Source organism: Coffea arabica, chromosome 7c (assembly GCF_036785885.1).
Source record: "Coffea arabica cultivar ET-39 chromosome 7c, Coffea Arabica ET-39 HiFi, whole genome shotgun sequence".
Taxonomy (NCBI): Eukaryota; Viridiplantae; Streptophyta; class Magnoliopsida; order Gentianales; family Rubiaceae; genus Coffea; species Coffea arabica.
In genome coordinates this window covers 7640921-7663141 of record NC_092322.1, presented here as the reverse complement: position 1 = coordinate 7663141, position 22221 = coordinate 7640921, and the positions used below count along the sequence as shown (strand labels likewise).

The 22221-nt window shown below is 39.2% G+C and overlaps 3 protein-coding genes across 3 annotated transcripts; 1 reads left to right on the top strand and 2 right to left on the bottom strand.

The window, feature by feature from the left end:
• Positions 1–2847: 2847 nt before the first annotated feature.
• LOC113700039 (thaumatin-like protein 1) lies at positions 2848–4969 on the bottom strand. The gene is made up of 3 exons (XM_027220458.2): positions 4466–4969; positions 3523–4186; positions 2848–3310 (listed from the first exon to the last, which is right to left on the bottom strand). Exons 1-3 carry the CDS (start codon positions 4524–4526, stop codon positions 3091–3093), a joined length of 945 nt encoding a protein of 314 aa, XP_027076259.1. The 5' UTR covers positions 4527–4969; the 3' UTR covers positions 2848–3090.
• Positions 4970–10648: 5679 nt separating this feature from the next.
• Positions 10649–12949, top strand: LOC113699324 (SWR1 complex subunit 6-like). The gene is made up of 5 exons (XM_072057549.1): positions 10649–10980; positions 11153–11264; positions 11607–11713; positions 12076–12282; positions 12375–12949. Exons 1-4 carry the CDS (start codon positions 10876–10878, stop codon positions 12277–12279), a joined length of 528 nt encoding a protein of 175 aa, XP_071913650.1. The 5' UTR covers positions 10649–10875; the 3' UTR covers positions 12280–12282; positions 12375–12949.
• A 4401-nt stretch (positions 12950–17350) lies between these two features.
• LOC113699468 (pathogenesis-related thaumatin-like protein 3.5) lies at positions 17351–20626 on the bottom strand. Its single transcript, XM_072057519.1, has 4 exons — positions 20496–20626; positions 19864–20394; positions 19054–19741; positions 17351–18169 (listed from the first exon to the last, which is right to left on the bottom strand). Exons 2-4 carry the CDS (start codon positions 19928–19930, stop codon positions 18007–18009), a joined length of 918 nt encoding a protein of 305 aa, XP_071913620.1. The 5' UTR covers positions 19931–20394; positions 20496–20626; the 3' UTR covers positions 17351–18006.
• Positions 20627–22221: the final 1595 nt, after the last annotated feature.

Genomic DNA, 22221 nt, shown 5'->3' with positions numbered 1-22221 from the left:
GACCTTACAGATTTGCTAGGCGTACGACTAAATCCGTGGGGTAAAGCTGTGTTGAATTTGAGAAATTACTTCTATTGCCATCGGGTGAGAATACAAAACAGGATTGTAGTAATATCGCATGCGATTAATTTCATAAAATTGGTCCAAACTAGCTCATCGGAAAAAACCTTTGTCGTTGACGTTTGCTTCACTTTCTTCATCGTCTATTTTCTGTGTTCCTTAAAATTTTGTAGACCTTGATGACAACTATATGTTTTTAGCAACTAAACTAATCTAAAAAGGCTTTGTGCTCCAACCCGATGTTTTCGCAAATATGAAGAGGCTTTTGTACTAAAATAAATTGGATCTTGCTCCCAAAAAAAAAAAAAAAAAAAGGTTTGCCATAACTAGAGGTGCAAATAAAACATCGCAAATATGAAGAGGCTTTTGTACTAAAATAAATTGGATCTTGCTCCCAAAAAAAAAAAAAAAAAAGGTTTGCCATAACTAGAGGTGCAAATAAATCAAGCTGAATCGAGTTTCGACTTAATCGAGTCGAGTCTCAACATAATTTCACTTTGAACTGACCAAGTTCGAGTCCAACTCGAGCCGTTTGATTCGTTTGCGAACCTAAACATAACGTCCTGTTGTATAATGCGTGTGGAAGTTATTATGCTAGCCGAACATCGTTCTCTGAGCTTTGGCAGGTGGATTCTCTCCTCTGATATGTGGTTACTAGAATTTTATCAACAATTCAACATCAATCAAAGACTCGGCTGGTCCTGCCACCCGTTGCTAGTAGTAGAAAATTTGAAACAACCTACACCGTCTAAAATGCTACCGCTAGTCGTCTTCTTCCTCTTATCTCAAACCTAAAGTAGGCTGCTTTCTTTCTTTTCTTGGCCGGTGAAGTGTCCCCTCCCCCCCCCCCCCCCCCCCCCCCCCCCTATATGTATTGCAGAATAAGTAGGAACTGTGTCTTCTTGCAAATAAACAAATCAAAGTGTTTGCACAGAATCTCACACCCTCCAAAGAAAACAAAAAACAGTGTGTAGTATGCTAATTAGTCATCAACACAAATAATTCTAGCAAAAAGAGCTCATTTCGCTCTCTGAAAATACACACATAATTGGAGGTTTTCGCGCAACATGATCAAGGAGTACATTTCCCTGCTTGTCGTCATTCCCGATGCACTTTCGCACACTGAAAACAACGCGGCACATTCAATCGCGATCGCACCATTTGTATTTCTGTATGCAAAAATGGTTCTTCTCTTTGGACCCCTCCACTCGAACTGATCACTTCACGATATCGTTTGGATAGCTTTAGGCCACAAAATTGGATACTGCAATCGTTTTGGAGGTCACATTTCTTGTTATAGATCAGGACCTCATCGACAGTCTAATTTAATATTGGTACAAATTAACAACCAGCTGAGAAAATTGACAACCAGCTGTAAAATACTCCCACTAGCCAATTGTCCATAACACAGCCCTGGGGGACGTTTTATTACCGAGCACAGCGGAGGGCTTAAAGGCCAGTGCTTTTGCCCCCCAGTTGGTCTTCAGATGATTTTGAATGTTCTGAAAAGTCGCCTTCAAGAATTGTTATTGTGTTGAGCCATTAAAGATTTGCTTCTTAATCGCAACAAATTCGAAACATATATATATATATATATAGTCCATCTTTCGTAGCAATTAGATTGAAAAATTGAGGTAATTGAGAACATTCTCTTTTTAATAAGGCCGATAATTGCTGTGATGCGCAGCAGGTCTAACAATTCTTTGCTCTAAAATCATTGGCATAAGAAGTAAAGTAGTAGCATCAATTAGCAGCGAACCCTTTCTTCTGTTTGCAATCTTATCTACACACTGATTAGTGACTGATAGCATGATTGCATCGTTGATTGCATTTTGGATTTACTGCCCTTTCTCTCTTTTTCAGATATGGGTATTGCCGCAGCCTTGTTTGGACAGTCATTTTCCGCCGGAAAATTGCGTCCGTTATCACATTTTTCTATTACCTTTTTTTTTTATATATATCAAATAGCTATAGTAATTTTTCTACAAAAAATCATAAAAAATGCAATCCAAACACTCTTTTACGACGCCTGGTAAAGGCCAGAGCGGGCATGGTCCATGATATTTGGCTTCCTAGGCCGAAGTATATAACTCGGCATCCTTTTTTTTTTATATATATATATATATATAGAAAAGATGATTTCATTCAAATAAATCTGCACCGATGACTAAAAACACATCAAACAAACAAATTTTAACGCATTCCATCTAAATCGAGCACTGTCTTTTTTCCCTGTTAGCGTGTCACACTACTATCTGTCATACTTTCATCAACTTTTTGAACCAATTGGTCTCACATTAAATCGTTAACCCCGGAAGCTCGATAATCTACTGTGTATGGCAACTTTTCATCCATTTTCCCCCATGACTTAATAGCAGTAAGGCACTGTGGACAAATTATCTTTCGCTTCCCAAATACGCAATAATTGTTTCACAAAAGGATCTTTCCAGCAACCGCACAGCTTAAAGCAAAAGGAAAGGCAAATGCAGACAAAACATCCGCATTCTTGAGTAATCCATCATTAAATTGCTGCCCACCAAGCTAGCTTAATAAGCTCAGAGCTCCACCACCAAAGTGCTGCTTTGCCAACTAATTAATTCTACACTTTGCCATTAGCATTCACTTTTTCTTAGTAGTGTGCATTCATGATGAGCGAACTTATTTTTTCACGACAAAGTCTGCGTAGTGTAGCACCCCACACACACACACACACAGAGAGACACAGATGTATGTATATATATATATATATATTCATTGCTCCTAACTTTGACATCATGGCCATGATAGTGACTAATTATAGAATCCTATATAAAAACAAAATTGCTTATCAACTAATAACATCCTTTGGTACGAGTGGAAATGCTTGGCTTACAATCGATTGTCGTAGAATGGCCAGAGCCTCTGGCCCTTTTTTGCGAGATTCCTGGACACAACTGACTACTTTATAATGTCCTCTGTACTAAGTACTGTGGTGTGGTATACTTTTTGCCTTCGGTGAAATGAATTTGGGACTAAATCATAAATAAAATTCTATGCTATTGATGACATGACCGTCAACACCAGCACCCACAACTGGGCAGCCCCGAAAGGGTGGTGCCTTCTGATTGAATCCCCAGTGGCCAAATTTGCCAGCCATGACCCATCTGCCAGCATGGACTCCTGCACTGGACCCGAACCCGAACCCGACCCTGATGCTGACCCGGATCCAGACCCGTCCGCCGCACTCCCCTCTGGCTTCGAGGCTTTCTGGCTGTTGAAGAGATGACCCATTATTACTACCATTACACATCCAAATACGAACGAAAAGGACCCAAAACGATAAATTATATAAATTCGGGGAAAACAATTTGTCAAAATTGAATTTTGGATTGTTTTCCGTAAATTGAAAAGTAGAAACAATTGAAGGGTACAAATGCAAAACTGCTGCACTGCTACGCAACGCAAGGCAACGGAGCAGAGTACCTCGAAGGGGAAGTGGGACAAAACGTGACGGTGTAATCGGCGCCGGTGCACGTGAATGTGCTGGTGGAATCATCGAAAGCGTAGCTATACGATTTCGGGCACGCCGACTTGAATATCTGCGAGTACACCGACGGGGAACACGTGGAAGGCGAAGCGTACTGGCCCTTACAGCAGTACTCCGGGGTCCCAAAAGCGTCGCAGGCGCTCCGGCACGCGCCGCCACCTTCAATTTTAAGCTCATTCGGGCACTTCGAGTTCAAGTCCTCGGTGCAACCCGTGGAGGCACAGGAGCCCGACCCGCCACTCCCTTCGACGAGCATGGGCAAATTGTACCCGTCTACTAGGCTGACGTCATAGAAGTCCTGAGACCCCGACCCAAGCGTGAACTCCGCCAGGGTTGCTGGGGTGCTCGCTCCGGCGCCGTCGCATTCAATTTTGCCCGACCCGCAGTCTCCCGTGGCGCACGACCCTTGACCCGACCCGTCAAAGGTGCACCCGGTCCTGCCCCAGAATCGACCCGACCAGCCCGTCGGAGCCTGGAATGAGCGTGATGCGGCCCTTTGGAGCTCGAATCCCGTGCTGCCCAGTCCTGAATTCCCTAAAATTCCGGGCCATACCGTTTGCTCACACTTGTTCACAAAAGTAATTGTGGCCCCTGAGACGCCTGTACATTAAATAAGTCTCTGGTAAAAAGTTCACCACCTATTATAAAAAAAATATTCATAATGCTTCAGCATTTTAATCCGGCTTTTCTAACAAAAAAGAAACCAAATAAATAAAAAGTCTTTTCTGTATGGAATTAGAATGCAGAGCCTAAAATTGGCTTAACATCTGACTCTTCCACTAGCTGTAAAATGTCAAAATTTGTTTCCTGCACCAAAAAAGTTTGTCGAAGTAAAAATACTGGCCGCGCTAAACTCACTAGTACAGTACTGTAGCTCACCTTTGCTCTTACAGATGCAGAGCACGAACAGGCTCAGAATCACGGTGGAGGAGGCACCCATTAAGTTGATTGGTCACTTTTTGACGTTTTTTTTTATTTCGTCAATGAATGGTTGAACAAAAAAGTCGTAAGAATGTAGTACAAACGAAGAATAGGTACGTGATGAGTTAGGGGGTTGTTAAAGTGAAATTAATGAACAAGTCTTGCGATGAAAATGGCGGTCATGAGGCTGTAGTGGTGGGTTGGGTGGTGAAGAATTGGTGTAAAGAATGATAATGGCTGTGGTTTTGATGAGAGAGAGGACGGTGGTGTAGTAAACAACCGCAGATGAAGAAAAGGGTTAGCACCGCCCATGCAAAGACCTTGGATTGAGAAAGCTAGCGCAGGAAGTTTCCGGAGTGGCTTTCTTGGTGCCTAATGGGGGACATGTCGTATGTGGATGGATGCCAAAAGGGTTGGAAGAGAGTGAATGGTAGAGGGAATGTGGCTATCGGGTTCGTCGGGCTCGTGCATATTTATAAACCCATGCACTGAAGAAGTAGTGGTGGGGGACTGTGTATTCTTTCATTTGCCAATAGGAATACAGCATAGTGCCAGTTGATAGTTTGTATATTGCATCCATCGTCCTCGTTACCTTTGACGTGGAAAGACAAGTGGTTTTTGACAAATGGTTTCCATGCAATCATAACAACAACACTAATAGAAGCAATCCCAGATTGAGTTTTTTTTTTTTTTTTTTTTTTCCTGCTTTTAATATTAACAATTTTGAGTCGGTTCTTTCTTGGATTTGAAACATCAAATTAAATTGACGCAATTGCAGATATATTTCTAGCAAAATGAAGAAGAAATTGCACACGCCCCAGGAGGAAAGCTTTCACAAGGGACGAACGTCTTTCCCATCGACTAACTACACCTGGGAATCCCATCGGCATGAAATGGAAATTCTACTGCAACTGCGTACTTCTACCTAAAGTTTCTTTCTACGTGTCGGATGTTGTTCAAGACATTGGGTACATTTTCTTTTAACCCGCGAGCTTAATTCGAAGGAAGCAGCCAGGTCATGCCATGGAAGAGTTGCTGGAAACTGAATATGGAGACTATGATTTGTGTACAAGGAAAAGACAAGATCTTTAAGGATGGAAATCAAACCACTTTTTGCTTCTCTAATCTGAACATGAGGTGTTAACGAGAAGATAAATATAGGTAAAGCTTTAACATTATCAAAATAACCCACAAAAAAAGTGTTTTGGACATCGAAGGGAAAGTGATTTCCTCAACAATCAAAATCCACTATCATTTTGGATTTGGTACCCCAAAAGGCATCCCAAGATTAGGATAAATATTATGGATCATCGAACTTTTTCAATTTTTATTGGGAATCATTTCAGAAACCTTCCTTAGATTTTTGACAATTGCAGTCACCTCTTTTGAGATTTAAAAAATTATAAAAACCTCTCCTAAAAAAGTATATGTTTTGATAACAAATGGTGATGTAAGTACAAAACATCTAATGAATATCCTATATTGCACCTATTTGATTTACAAACAAATTGAATGATAAAAAAAAATAATCAAATATCAGCATTACTTACTAAGTAAAAAATTTTAAGGTAGTTTTTATAGTAAAATTTAGGCCATGTTTTAAAGCATTATTTTTAAATGCTTGAGTTTCTTTTTTTTTTTTTTTTCCTTTTGTCGTGTAAGTTGTAAAGAAACTGTTTTTAACAAATGCATCCCTACTAGTCGGCTATTTATAAAACTAAGTAAGAGGTCCATTTAAATGACTTAGGAATTGAATATATTGTATTAAGTGAGATGAGGTTAGAGCTTTTAGATAATATAATATTTGCAAAATATGATTTTTTTTTTTTCTTTACACCCACTTTTCACTTAAGATATGTAGAGTTGTCAAAACTATTATATCTTTTCATAATACTAAGGGAGGTAAGTGTAATTTTACAAATCTCAAGAGAAGAGACTGCAATTAATTGCCAGAAATCTTAGGAGAGGTTAATGAAATTATTCCTTTTTTCTAAATTAATGCATCATTTTCCCTTTGTAAAGAGGAAACTTCTGCTTGCAAGCTTCAATAGTCTTCGGGTATGGGAGTAAGGTATCTTCTGTAATATTTATTACCTCCTCGACTACCTTTGAGACGTTGAAATGTCGTTTTCGACAAGGTAACGTTGCCTAGCGGATGTGAGAGGGGCCAGTACTGTGGAAGTGCACACAAATCCCAATAGTGGAGGAGGAATACGAGGCAACCAACACTACAGGTGCCCTTTTGATGGTGATCACCATTGCCCAGTTAATTTCCTGCTACTGCCGCTGCTATTTTGCTGCTGCTGCTTTCTAGTTTCTGGGAACATGCATGGCTTTCTAGTTTCCAACTAGCAGCAGCTACTAATGCTTTGTCGATCTTCGGGGAGAGGAGTACCGGTCTGATTCTTTGATGATGGATCAAATTAGCTAAAGCGGAGCCACGTAAACCTCCCGGATCTGCTTTGCCTCACCGACCTATATATGAAAAAAAATCTTTTACTACTTCCGTCAATCAATTACTAAAACAAGACAAAACTTGAATCCTGTCGGAATTAATCATTTGGTCGGCAACGTGACGGTGTTCATTATAGTTAGTGTGATCTTTTTAGTCGGCAACGTGGCGTTGTTCATTATCTTTTTTTTTTTTTTTAAATGGGGAATGAGATTTTTTAGGATTTGTTAGGCTCATATGAGTAAAGAATTATGTTTGCGTTAGTTCGAGAGAGGAAAGAGTATTTAATATGTAAATAAGTATTTAATATCTAATAGTTTAAGTTTTTGAGTCATAGTTAGATTTTCAACTTATATACTCCCTCCGTTCCTTATTAGATGGCCTGAATAACTAATTCTCTTAGATTAAGAAAGTTGGTTATTTTCTAAAAGTCAACAAAAGTTTAACTTTACTTCTCAAAATTACCCTTTATCTCTCTTCATCTCTTCAACTACTTTTATTGTTAATGCTACAAATACTGCATTTAATTATTTAGAGTTCCAATTCAAGAAAGTTGAAAGGGTAAGCAAGGGTAAATTTGGAAAAAAGTTCATAAATGCTTTCTTGATATCATAAAATGACAGATAAAAAGAAACAATGGATTAGGACATCTAATAAGGAACGGAGGGAGTATTAGATTATTTGATAGATTTTCTCGAGATGTTTCTCCTAACGATATTATCCCAAACTCTCAACCCAAACAACAGTGTTTAGGTCCATCATATTCTCATTATTGTCAAGGTGTGAATAAATATAATAATTGAACACTCTAGTATTTAAAATTGTTTGATTATTTTAATGACTTTCAAATTTCGTTTAAATTTAATTTATTTATTTGTCGAATTGAAAAGTTTGTATGAATTTAAAAATTATCGAACACAAAACGTGGGATATAAAATCCAAGTTAACGTGAAGTTTAAACAATTCAAGAATTCATAAAAACAAGAAAACGTGGAACGTCGAAGTACAAAGGAATCCGACCAATTGTCTTGAATTGATTTTTGAACAGTAAACTAGTGACCAAAACCAGTTGGGTGTCTGGCCCAAGATTAAAAGGCCAATGGTGGGAGCGTCGGACTTGCTTTTCAATCTCTTCCATGCTAAAAGCAAACCTGAACCGAAGTCACTAACCGTTCCTCGGTGTCTCTTGAGTGCAGCCTAGAACAATCATCAATATGAACCGAAAATGGTGCATATTGAGAAAGTAAAGGCCAATAATTTCGATTGGTAATCTTTTGGGATGCAACATATGTTTTACTTTTGATGCCTCTGTTTCTGCAAGTACATAGCCATTATCTCATCGCATTGTCTTGTCTGTCTTCTAACTCTCATTATTTAGTACTAAAATCCTCATTGAGCTCGGGTTGCCTTTTATCTTTTACCATCACATGCATTGCCTGTCTGGGTGCATAAATGACAATGGGTGGTTGCACCTTGGCTTGATTGTGACCGCCCTTGAAAGAATGAAAACACTTCCCATAATTTGGAAGCAGATATTCCATCAGTCCTGAAGTTTCATTCAAAATCTGACTCCAGAAACCGTAGCACCCTTTTACCTCACATCCCTTCCCCCAACTTGTAATCTAGCCATCCCAAAAAAAGTTGTCAGTCTAACGAATCAAAGGTCAAAATCACAGTAGTTGTCATCGTCTTTCCTCATCCTCGGAAGTGTCCCACTGAAAAGAGTGAGTGGAAAAACCTTTAACAACTTGTAGAAAAGAAATTCCTCTTGAAGCTTAGAGATCTAATGCAAGTTGACCCTTAAAAGCTTATGGCCTTCGATAACATTACAGAAATACCTCTACGGGACAGGGAGCCTTAATTGTTGCAGCAAATCAATGGAGGAGCCCTCTTTCCGAAATCTTGCGGCCGGCCATCATCAATCATCATAAACAGGGTGGTTTTCTGGCCAAGTTTCGACAAGGGCCAGAATCAACACGATGTGAATGTCAAACAAACACTACGTGAGGTTGTTTTGCTCGCCTTAATTAGCATTAACTTCCAGGGTAACTCATGGGGACGTATCAAAGATATCATCGACTAAAAGTTTCTGATAACATATTGATAAGGAGACTGACTACAGACCAAGTAGACGTCCTTTTTATTCCCTTTTGTAATTGAATATTACTACTTCCATCACCATCCTGTGCCACTGCGACTACTGAAGCATTAACTTTGCGCCGTATAAAGTTCCATCAGGATAAGGTTTCCGGCCTACCATGATCAGCATCTTCTTCAATTCCTCCCAGTCCCAGCTTTATTCACTTATCCCGATTGGAATTTGCAGCAGTTGTTTGAGCTTTAATAAAGATCAATTTACGTCATCCCACTACAGCAATACTGACGTTAAAGACATATAATTCTTTCTCTGAAAAGCTGGTGAAGAATCCTCTTGGTTCTCAAAGTTCTATGCCAGACTGGAATGTTTTCTTTTACAAAGCAAAAAGGTCGGATTACACGGTTTACGATAAAAAAAAAAAGAAAAAAAGACAGCTTTAATACTGTTGATAACTTGGTTTCAGATTTTAACTCTCTAGGTTATTAAATCACACTGTATGACGTATGGAATAAGACGGAAGAAATGTCATTGGTGCATGCAGAGGGAAAAAATTGTAAAGGAAGTCAGAGAAATAAGAAAGCTTAATGGAGGGAACATGATAAGATGATCTAAAGTGGAATTTATTATTGTTACCTTATCAGGATATTGTGGTTGGATTATTTCCACTTTCAATCTTTCACACTCTATCTAGCTGTGGAAATAGGAATTTGAATCTTTATGTGTAAGTAATCTATTTCTCCTGTTTTAAGTCCGCATATCTTGCTGGGAAAGCAATTTCATTGCAAGCCAATGCATGGATTGACTTCTATGATCTATTGCTGGAATTTTTTTTTTTTTTCATCACTGTAGAGTTAACAATTGGATTACTGTCCGGGATCGAACCAGGTGGATGATCTATTGCTGGATGAGTGAGGTGTTTTGCGTGCAAATTGCCATTTCCAGAGTGAGTAGATGGACACAGTTCATGGTCCATGTCCTTTCATTCCTTCAGCTTTTCCCTTTTTCTGGGAACAGAAGAAAACCAAAATAAAATAATGCCCGCCATTGCTTTGCTTCGCCAAAAAAAATAAAAAATAAAAAATAGCAGTGATATGAGACCTAAAATAAGGGAGCAAGAGGAAAGTTGTACCGTACTGCCGAGGTTTATGTGAAAGAAAACTTGAAACTCGTCATTCAACAATTTGGCCCCGTTTACAAAAAAAAAAAAAAAACTTTTAAGTACTGCTAAAATAAAATGTTTGATAGCTGATTTAAAAACAATTTTTTAAAAACAGTTTGATAACTTACAAGACTTATTACTAATTTATTTTGCAAAATTGATGATTTTGTTCAACTAACAAGAGTTAGATACAAGGTATGCTTGCAGTCCCACTCTCTGTCACAATTTATTTTGATGAATCAACAAACCATAAATTGATTTTTTGTTTTTTGTTTTACAGTAAAAATTCCTATTAGATGTTGGATTCGTTTTTTTCCCCAGGTTCAACCGTGGGCTGGACTCTCGTAATCTTAGCTGGGCTCTAATATTGTGGGTTTGCAATTTCCGAGTCCACGGCGGGGCATCCATCTAAAGAGTCCAGTCAACGCGTTTGATACAATCGGTTAACTATTCATCTGAACCGGACGGCTGGACAGAACACGAGTAGTGCTGAAAAACTGGAGCTGGATATCACCCGCCGGCCGTCGTGACAGAAATTCAGTAAAACCCTCTCAGTTCTCAACCCACCCTCTCTCTCTCTCGATTCATTAAACTGTTGAAAGTCAGGTGGAGTTTTCCTCTCAATTTTGTCAAAAGTTTATTTAGGTTAGCAGGAAGGAATGGAGGAAGATGGGTCGAATTCAATTCGAAGGATGTCTACTCGGTCCCGCAAGATTGCTCCCAAAATGGCGGCTGCACTTGCCAGCTCCGATAATCGAACTCAGGTCCACAATATTCAAAACTTATTGTATATTCAGCTTTTTTTTTTTTTTTGAGGTGGGGGTGGGGGTGGGCTGTGTTGGGAGTGTTCACGGGACGCAATTAACTGATGAAGTTTAGAGCTGGAGCAGTGGCTGTGATTAAATTAAACTGCTTTGACTTTGGGGTGGGGCGCAGGCGATACTAGCTCGGCTGGATGCTTTGGAAAATGACAATGCTGCAACGGAGGCAGTACAGCAAATTGATGATGATGATGATGAAGTTTCTCTTGATGACGATGATGACCAAGGTTGTCTGTTTCATTCACATTCTCTTGCTCTAATTCAAGTAGCTAGCTTTTTAGCAACCTTTTTCGGTACATTCGTATGTGATCATCTAGTCCGTTATTTCTACCATGATTCTCTCACTGCGACAAGGAAAGAGCAATTAATTCCGTTCCCAATTGATTTCGTTCTATTACATGTATCTTTAGCTCGTCAGGAAACCCAATTTTTTCCTGATTTTTCTTTGACTGAGTAACCCCCCGTGTCATGCTTCCAGTTTCTACCCGAACAGTCTGTCTGGTTCTCATTGCTCTTATGCCTGCATCTGGTTTTGGTTATCTAACCTTAGCTTTTCAAATTGTTTGCAGTTTATCAAAAGAAACAGTCTAAGAGTACGAAACGGAAAACTCGTCAGGCTAAAGCGTTAGAGAATGCTAAAAAGGCCTCGAGAACGTTTCTTGAGCTCTTGCACGAGGTATTCAGAACTAAACAATGCAACCCTTCATTACTAGTCTGCTGGCATGTCATCCTATTTGCTCAAGAATGTTGTGGCTAAAATTGCGGTATCACTGATGGCAAATTGGACTCATATGTCAACACATGCAGTTTTTGGGTTTCAAATATAAATACCTGTCTATTGCGGAGTTTGTTCTTTTGGCATAGTTTTCATGTCTGAAGATTGTCATATGTTATTTGAAGATTGTCATATAGAATCTCTGAATCTCAATTAATTGCTATTTGAAGATTGTCATATAGAATCTCTGAATCTCAATTAATTGCTATTTGAAGATTGTCATATAGAATCTCTGAATCTCAATCAATTGCTATTTGGACTAGGCAAACCTGGAATCCTTGCCTCCTCATGTGCCCTCGTATTTGAGAGCTGCAGTTGGACCTCCAAGTTCCTCTTCAAGCCGTCATTTTTGCACTGTCTGCGGATTCACAGCGAATTATACATGTGTACAATGTGGGATGCGATTTTGTTCTATTCGATGCCAAACTATTCACAATGATACTCGTTGCTTGAAATTTGTCGCATGACTGGTGAGTTCCCCAGTCAATTTAGTTCGACACTGTTTTATTACAACTGTTTCTGTTATTTATTGCTGTGCCGTTCGATTTATTGTCGAGGTCAGTGTTTCAAGAACAACTTCTGTGGAAAACCGCTTAGTGGTGATTTGGTTCATCTCCTCAGTTGTATGTCGTGACTATCTCACAGATGCTGGAGGTTGCACGAGAGCTGATTCTAGGATAAGCCTTGACCAAATATTTAATTAAGTGCATCAAGTTTGGATTATTCGATCTTACTGCTTTACAGCACCATAACTCACCTCGCTATTTGGTGGAGATGAAGAAAAAAGAGACTTAAAATCCTTGGAGGCGTTGCTGCATGAAGAGGAAGTGCAAGGTGTGCAATGAAGAGAGCAGAATCCATTGTGCAAGTGATGAACTTGTTACTTGTACTCTATTTAGCAAGGTATCCTGAACATTGGGGAAGAGAACTGATGATTGTATCGTTTTGTGGTAGTTGTTTTATTTTTGGCAGGAAGAGCGAATTTTAAGCTTTATCTTCATCAAATTCGCTTTGTATTTGGACTTCTTTTCTCAATGCTTTTCAGCCAACCTCTTGAAAATGTTTTTCTGAGGCATATCTTGGGTTCCTGTTAATTGATCTGCCTATAGTGGTATACATGAAATCTCTTTTCTTCAAGCCGCTAATGATTGCAGATTTTAAGTGCTTGTTATTGTTGCTGTCATCTGTTTATTCGTAATCTGCTCTGTTGTTGCTTGCGGGTTGCGCTCACAATCTGGTACTTTAGAATACCGGACTCACCTTCATGTGAGAAAATTAAGCCCAGGTCTTTTTTACCTTTCTTAATGATTAAGTCTGGTGATATAATTCTAAATACCTTATAGCGACAATTAAGTTAAAAGATGGAGAAGAGCCAATGGATGTGTATTGAAGGGGACAAAAAATTTACCACCTATTTGACACAAAAGAAGTCTTGAATAAGAAGTATCCCAGAAAATCATGGAGATACGTAGATAAAGAACACAGCTAGAGAAAACCAAGCCAGTTGTAGTAGTTTTCCTCTGTTTTGTGTAATGGTCTTCTTTTCCATTATAAAGCTTAAAAAACCCCTCTTTAATTAAAGAAATAATACAGCCCCAGCCCACATTGTCTGGCATGAGAAGGCTCAGTTTGGGAACTGGAAAGTTGAGAGGCAGCAGAATGCAGAGTTTTTTGTGGAAATGGCAAGCGGAGAGGTTTCCAAGGTTCAGTGGTGAGATGGGATTCCTTCTTTTAGATCATCTGTCTATTTCTGACGTGTAGTGTTGAAGATTATGGCACGCAGACAAAATGTTGGAAGAAAGTCTCCCTCCAAGCCACCATCTCAATCTCTCAATTCTACCAACAAAAGAAGACCGGGAGAAATTGGGATTCTACTCAACCAACCGTCCCTCAGGTGACTAACTACCCTTTTTTTAATTGCGACGATAGCATTCTTATAATCTAATCTATTCTATTATTTTAGAATGCTCATTGCTTGCTAAGCGTTCTCAGGTGACTAACTTCCTTGCTAGCTGCTAAAGCTAAAAGACCCGTGTTTTGCCCTTGCTAAAAAAATGTGAGAACTGCATTGATGGATTCTGGCGGTGATTATGGATTCCTTGAGTTGCGGAGAAGAGGCACGTAACCTTGTTGGAGTACAATGCTAGCCCACACATGACTTCGTTTCTGAAACTGACAACAGAGAAAACAGGCGTTGATATTTGATTAACTTGGCCGTCCATTGTTGATACTATAACAACAAATGTAACCTTAGCTTTTGGTTGGAGATTGTGGGATGTTCTTTGTAATCATGCGAGAAATGATTCACAAAAGGCAAAAAGAAATTGACACAGAATTGGAATCTCGTTTGCGTACAAGTATTATTATTATTTTAGGTCGAAGATTAAAATATTTAGTTTCCTGTTGTTGTCTTGTTCTTTCTGTTTTGAGGCAAACAATGCGTAGTGAAAAGCGAATTTGGAGCTAATGAGCTAGATCAAAACTGGAACCTGATTAAGGGGTGATTTGCAGAATCATTTTGGGACGTAATAGATTGATTACTAGTATTTTAATTTTGTAATCTTTAGGGATTAGAAACGTCCGCACCGCAATATGAAACATCAAATCCGCCGCTTTCATAAGGAATAAGGCGAGCTGGTTTGTCCTTACGGTTTTTGAAAAGCTAATTTTCCAAATCAAGTTTGACAATAATAATGATGTCTAATCAAGTTGCCTTACCATCACCAATAGGGTTTTAGTTTAATGATCAACGATAAGATTTCAGAAACTAAAATCTGAATTCAAACTTCACCAGGTTTGAATTCATTTAAGCTAGACGTTAGTCTTCATGCCACTATAAGTGGATTAATAGCTGATCAATTTTACAATCCAGGAAGATACGAGTGACGGAACGCAAGAGGAGCTTCAATTACAATTAGAGGTGTCAAAATGGGTGACTTGGACGGGTTTGGGTTGGATAAAATGGGTAATGGGTATAAGTGAATCAACCCATTTATACCCATTTAATTAGATGGGTATAAATAGGTAAGTCAAAAAATGAATTGAGTAATCCAATTACCCATTTATAACCCATTTATTTTAATTTTTTGTAAACTCATTTAAATTCATTTTTGTAAATTAAGTTATCAATTTATACCGCTCTTTGTACCCATCATTAATTTTAAATATTTACTTATAATATTCAATAAGCCTAATTATCAAATTTTTTTCCGTTTATACTCTATGTCACAAAATTACATATTATTTAATAATTGAATAATAAGAATAAAAAAATTTGAACTAAGTACTATAAAAGTTAATATAAAAACTTAATTCAAAAATTTTGAACCCCTAACATTTTTTTCATATATAAATTTAAAATTTCATTTTAAAAAGATAAGAAAAGAGGCTAAAACTTATCATAAATTAGTAATGGTAAAAAATGAGCAAGTTAACAAATTAAGAGAAAATAAAATAATAAGACAAAACCAACAAATAATAATAATAATAATAATGAAATAAAAGTAGTTAACATCATGACAAAATGAAAAATTTGAAAAAAAAAATTGGTGGGGGAAGAGAAGAGACTTGGGGGAAAGGAATTCTAAATGAGTTAATTGGGTCTAATGGATTACCCAATAATACCCATTTATATCTATATACAAAAATTTTAAATATCCATACCCATCTATTCATGGGTGGGTATGGATAAATTTAGTTAAATGGGTTGGTTTGCCACCTATAATTACAATCAACAAGATGAGATATTATTAATTAAGTTGCGGGAGTAGAAAGAAGATTGTGAGAATGAGATGATCAGTCAATTAAGTTTCCAACTGATACTTTTCTTCTCGCCTCAGCCATTGTGACTCTAAGGAGGCAAATTCTGGGCCAGAAAACGAACAGTAAAGGCGTCTGCAAACTTGAAAAAGACACGGCTGCTGATGAAAGAGTCAAAGTTAAGTACCAAACAATGGATTTTAGCGTTGAAGTATCTATCACTGTGTGTAATCATATGCAGGCTGAATAAGCTTTCTGATCCTGCAGTGTTGCCTTTTTATCTTGTCTTTCTTCTTTTATCTGTTCTGCAGAACGCCTAGTGGAGACTAAGACGAACAAGAATGATCAGAAACCTTAAAATAGTTGTATTACGGTTGACCATCTTTACCGGAGCAAAATTCACCCCAACTTGCCTTTGATTAATTTGTTCCCACTAACAACGGGTGAGATGGGGAACGTACTTTTTGATCTTCATCATAGTTGAATTCACACATGCTCATGATTTGCTTCAAGAAATCAATCGCTTCTGGTTCGCTTAGTCGTTGCAGACGATCTTTAGATGCTAATCAAGTGAGAAAAAGAAAACCCAAAATTGACACGCAATATCAAAAGGCCAGGAGATGACGAAAAATAATGGCTGGAGATCAATGCATGGGTGATGATCTAAAGAGCGCAGAAAATCGGACGAAAGTTCATACTCTGTGAATTACCTTTCTGATTTGTATGGTATGGTTTATTATAGTCATGAGTTAGTAGAATAAAAATGACAATTAATGGGAGAATAAACGCAAGCACAATCTGATAAAATCAAACCAACAAAAAGCCAACTTCGTCTTTCAAACCATGAAATCTCCGGTTCGAAACCCATCGAAATGAAAAAAATAACGTTGAGAGAGTTTTTTCCAAGAGAGATCCGATGCGGTTCGAACAGAATTAGTCGTAGACCGTAAAATGAATACGGATACCAGTGTATTATACCTTTGAAAAAAAAAAAAAAAGGCAACTTCAAACGAACGGATCACAAAGGAATTCACTAATCCAAGGAGTCAATTCAAGAACATGTATTACCACAATTAATCGTGTGTGAGCCACGCTTTTCTGATGTGGCAAAAAGCACCCCGTCAAATTGGATGGTGCGTTTGTTTCTTGTTTCAAACTTATACAAACATGTTTCTTGTCAACACTCAAAATTTTAAGTCACCAGAAAAGAAAAGCTGAGTGCAGGTTTGAATCCAGCTTTAGACTAAATCCATCTTTGGAACAGAATGAATGTATAATATATATATTTTGAGGCGGCCAAAACCCAATTCCAAACCACCAGTATTAGTAATTAAGATACGAAACGAAAACCAGATCAAATCATTAGGCCACTAAAGAATTAGAAGATAATTTGATTGGTTGCAAATTAGAGAAGAAATTGAAGTCCCCAAGATCACACAAGCACTGGCCTACCTATCATAAACATTTGCAAACCAACAAATTTAAACACCTACCACGTCCAAGCCTCTCATCTAATGCATACTACTCTCTCCGTCCCATTTTATTAGTCTTGATTTTTTTTTTCACACAGATTAAGAAAGTGTAATTAATTTGGTTGAAAACATAAATTTAGATTAATAATTTCCTAAAATACCCTTATGCTAATCACGAAGAATGCCAATTAATATCAGTTACAGCTAATGGGTTAGTATTGGAAAAGCTCAATGTATTCAATGTAGTGGGTTAGTATTTAATAACAATGTATTAATAACAAGATATTTAATAAGGGTATTTTAGACATTTTGAAAGATTACTACATTTCTTAATGGGAAAGTGGACTACAATTTGGGACAGACGAAAAAGGAAAACAAGACTATCAAAGTGGGACAGAAGAAGTAGCAACTGCACTATTATAATAATTGTACATAGCAAATTTCAAACCAAATTGCATTAAATAATCAACTACGGCGGCATGATGATGAGGTCGTCGTCTTGGATTGGAGGGTCTCTTTCAATGTTTCATTCAGGCGTGAAGAATGGTGACCAAACATGAATCAGTAGTATGTTCCCATTCCAGTCGGCCTTCTTCTTGCTTGCTTGCTTGCTTGCTTGTATCTCTATCTCCTTCCTCCTCCTAGCATCTTGTAGTTGTGGGAAAAGAATCCCCCGCACCATGCCACATCCACATCAATGCAAAAATTCTACAATTTTCAATTTATCTCGGCCGGACTCAGGCCTAACTAACATAATGCCCGAAATCAGAACACGGCAGCTGGCATCTGGAAAGCCTGGAATTAGTCAAGAACCCCAGTTGATTTTTCTCCAAATTTTTTTGTCTCAAGTCGTACAAAAAATCTCGTGGGCCTCTTTATCCCATACTCTTGTAATCAGTCAAAGGCTGCATCGATCTGAAATGGAATAATACTACTCTTGTATGTGTGTTTTTTTTTTTTGGCTTAAAAGTGCCGAAGGGTAACCAGCAGCAGCAGCAAGAGAGTGATAATAAAACTGGTTATCAGCCGCCATCGCCGACCCAAGATTAAAGAATCACTGCCGCTTGTGAACAATGAAACGTCGCCTGCCCCAGCACCAGCAGTCTCAGATCCAGCTGACTTCTTGCTGCACCCGGAAATCACATGTTTAGTTATATTAACAACAATTCCCAGTTAAAGTATGATGCATGTAAAAATTTGATTAAGATTAGAGTCCTGCAACGCAACGTATATAGTTCATCTAGATTTTAAAGTACAAGGCTCTGAATTATTTCAATCAGACTAGGTACGACAAATCTGTTTTTTTTTTTTTTTTTTTTTTTTTGTTTGGGCGGTAATTCATATTATTAGTATGTAACGTGAGAGGCACATCTGACGCACCACAGCCGACTTTAGGGAACAAAATCACAATTATCTATGACAATTGTCTGCCTCTATTTGCGTAAGATGAATAACTATGGACGGACCTTGATGGCAACATCCACAGTCGATTTTTCTTCCTTCTACTCTGAAAAAGAATACTAATCAAACTCTAATTTTTTTTTTTTTTTCAACATATCTTTCGCATTTCCATCATCAATTAGTACGGAAACTAACGACTATGGAGATTTTTGCCATAATCATGGAGGGCAACATAACCGTGCAATGTGACTCTTGTGTTCTTACGATTAGCAAACTAGAAAAATCAAAACCTTTGGGGAAAAAAAATTGTTTTTAAGTGTATGTGTCAAGTTATCAACTGATGCGTGCATAAGAGATCAAGAAAATTGCACATCATTAATTAATCGACAATAATTTTTATTAATAGGGAAAAGAAGTTGTGGTTTTGGAAAGCATTCAACATGTTAAGGATATGCAAAATCTGCAGGGATAAGCTGCTTAATTATAAGAGACAACTTGCAAGGAAGCAAATCAAACAAAGATAAGAAACAGAAAAAGAAGTGACTGAAATGATTAAAAAAAAAAAAAAATGAACCGAGTGTAGAATTCAGTACGAGTATGATGACTAACCTGGCAGCTGGAGTTGGGCAAAAACTGATGATGTAATCGGCGGAAGCACAAGTGAAAGTGCTGGTCCCGTCATCGTAGGCGTAGCTGTAAGCGCGCGGACACGCACTCTTGAAATACTCTGAATAAGAAGTTGGCTGGCAAGTCTGAGGATTCCCGTACGCGCCGCTGCAGCAGTACTCAGGATCTCCGAACGCATCACATGCGCTTTTGCAGGCCACGCTGCTGCTGCTGCTCATCACCTTCAGCTCCGACGGACACCCGTCGTTGAGATCACTGACGCAGCCCGCGGTCGTGCAGTTTCCTCCGGACCCACCTTGTGGGACCACCAGCATGGGCAGATTGTATCCGTCCACGAGGCTGACGTCATAGAAGTCGAGCCCACCAGCCCCATTCAGAGTGAACTCGGCCAGAGTAGCCGGCGGAGCTGCTCCTCCTGCGCATTCTACAGTCCCGGACCCGCAATCCCCCGTGATGCAGGTAAACTTCCCCGTGGTGGGGTCCTGACTGCAAAGCGTCCGGCCCCATAAGCGGCCTGACCATCCTGCAGGGACGGAGACGGAAGTTGATTGTCCCGGGTTTAGCGGGAAACCGGTGGTGGGGAGTTGAGGAGTTCCCGCGCCGGATAATATCCCGGGCCAAACGGTGTAGCTGCACTGGTTCACTAACGTAAACGTCGCAGAAAACACACCTGCATGATCAAAAACAAGGAGATACATAATTGACATGCATGAGTACGAGAAAGAAAGAAAGAAAAAGGTGTGGTTGATCACAAGATTGTTAATGTAGTAAAAGAAAAGAAACAGTAGCTACCTGCAACGGAACAAAGGAAGCAAAATGCGAGGAGTGAAAAGGAGGCATGAAGTCTAGCCATAGCCATTTCTTCTCGGAGAGAGAGAGACAGAGAGAGAAATGGCGGACCGAGAGATTTTAGCTGGGAAGTTGGGGAATGAGATACGAATGTGAGGGAGAATATACGTGGTACGGTTACGGGGGTGTATGCAGAGGAGGTCACGTGGGTAGGTGGGCGGCAACCGAGGTAGGAGGAGGAGAGACGTGAATACACCGCCAGAGTATGAGTATAAGTCGGCGAAGATGTCTGCAGGGTGGAGAAGGAGGAGGGGCTTTGAGAGTAGGGAGAGGTAATGGCGGTTTTAATTATGGATCACGCATATCAATACATATGCGCGTAGAGGTCCGGTGTTTGGACGACGTCAATGTGGAGAGCCAGCGGGAGGGAGAGAGGCATAGATTGGAGGCAGGCTGGCGGAGTTAAATAGACAAATTTTGGAACTTGTAGCAGCAGTGGTACAGTATCAACAGTACGGTTACTCCTGCCCTACACTGAACAGAAACGGAAAGAGGTCAATTCAAGAGGACCAATGAAAGTTCGAAGGAGCTAAATCATTATCGGACCGGACGGATGCTTTATATTAGTATCTTACTCGGCCTGTTTTGATACGGTTAATTTTTAGTACTGTTTGCGGTGGACTCCTGAAGAGCTGAAGGGCTGGGAATGGAGGTCATTGGACAAGATGGACATGGGACTGGACGGTGGGCTTCTGCAGGGAAGGGGTGAGTGGGCTCCAATTGTTTTATTTATAGGGAAGATGATGATGATGATGATGATGCTGCTGTCGTCGGGTTCAGCCCAATGACGTTTTGCCCGTCTGTGTGGGTCCCACTTAATTGTGTTAGCTGACTCTACTGCCGTTACAGTGAAAATACAGAGGATTTGGCGTAAAAAAAAAATTTTTTTTTTTTTTTATTGCCACTTTATATAATTTCATTTTCGTCCTCATAAAAACTAATAATTCGACTTTAATGGTGGTCAGTCATCACCCCTTGCCTTGGCAGCTGTGAAATGCAGAGACATTGGATAAGAGTAGGTGCACTTGCATCGAAAGCATGTGGCTATAAAAATCCATTTTACTAACTGTCATGACGACGGTTTTTAAGCAGGAAGGAGCAGGCTTTTTACCTCAGCCCGCACATGCATTTGTGGACAAAATAAATGTCTTTTGATTGCTTCTACTAGCTGTGTGGAAAATGGTATACCCGTTCGTTTGCTTCCGTCTTTTTTGTGCGTATGAATATGAAAACTGGGACATGAAGTAAATGTCATCGCTTGACACGGTGTGATCACACCATGTCGGACTTGAGCGCATCGCTACAAATCTCCAGCATACTCTGTGAAGTCCACGACAGAAAACTATGAACACCTTGCATCTCATGCGTTTTATGCAGCCACCTTGCGTAATCCTCTTGTTTATTTTTGGGCGATCATCTTTTGGATATAATAATGGCGCATTTGCTTCTTCAGGATTAGGTAAAGCTATAATGTTAACAGATGGGATCGGACACACCATTGGAGGAATTAAACGTTAAACTTTTCAAATTATTTCTCGGGTCGGGTCTGGCAGCTAGCTAGCCAGCTGCATCATAGACGTCCTTCGTTGGTTGGGCACATCAAGTACTTGTGATGATCTGCTCACTCATCATCAGGGTTTCGCTTATATAGTACGCTGCATAAATTTCGTGCAAGTCACCGGCAATAAAGGGTGTTGGACTTCTTTTGGTAACTTCAGGACCAAACCTGAAGGAATGTCGAAATTGTTTTGTGCTCCCAAACCAGAGCTTCATCGAATGCTCGATTCCTTTTGAAACTTTCGAACTACTTACAACCACCATAGCAGGATGATGCAAGTGTATCCACCAGTACGATAGAAGTTATGCACAAGAAGATTGGCTACGATTTTAAACCAAACCAATTCCAGACATAGGTTTTTTAAGTGTTGGGGGATCATATTCTAACAACCAATCACTCCAAGGTTGGGCTCCATTGACAAACTAAAGGATTAGTTATCTCCAGACAGAATGAATCCTTTCATCTAGCGTTGATATCTATCTAGGACACAAACCAGACAAATAATCCATGAACATTCAGGACTGGTGCTCACCTGTTTGGAATGCTGACATGCAAAGACACGACTACGTCCCTATTCAAAGAATACAGGGATATGCTTCTTTACCAATGCAGTTAAAACATCTAATTCAGTTACGCTTCCTTATTAAATGAAACGACATTCAAGATCCAATAACCAGTTTTACTGAATCATGGGTGACTGTATGTATAGCTGGGTACCAAATGACCCAATGCCATAGTGTTCC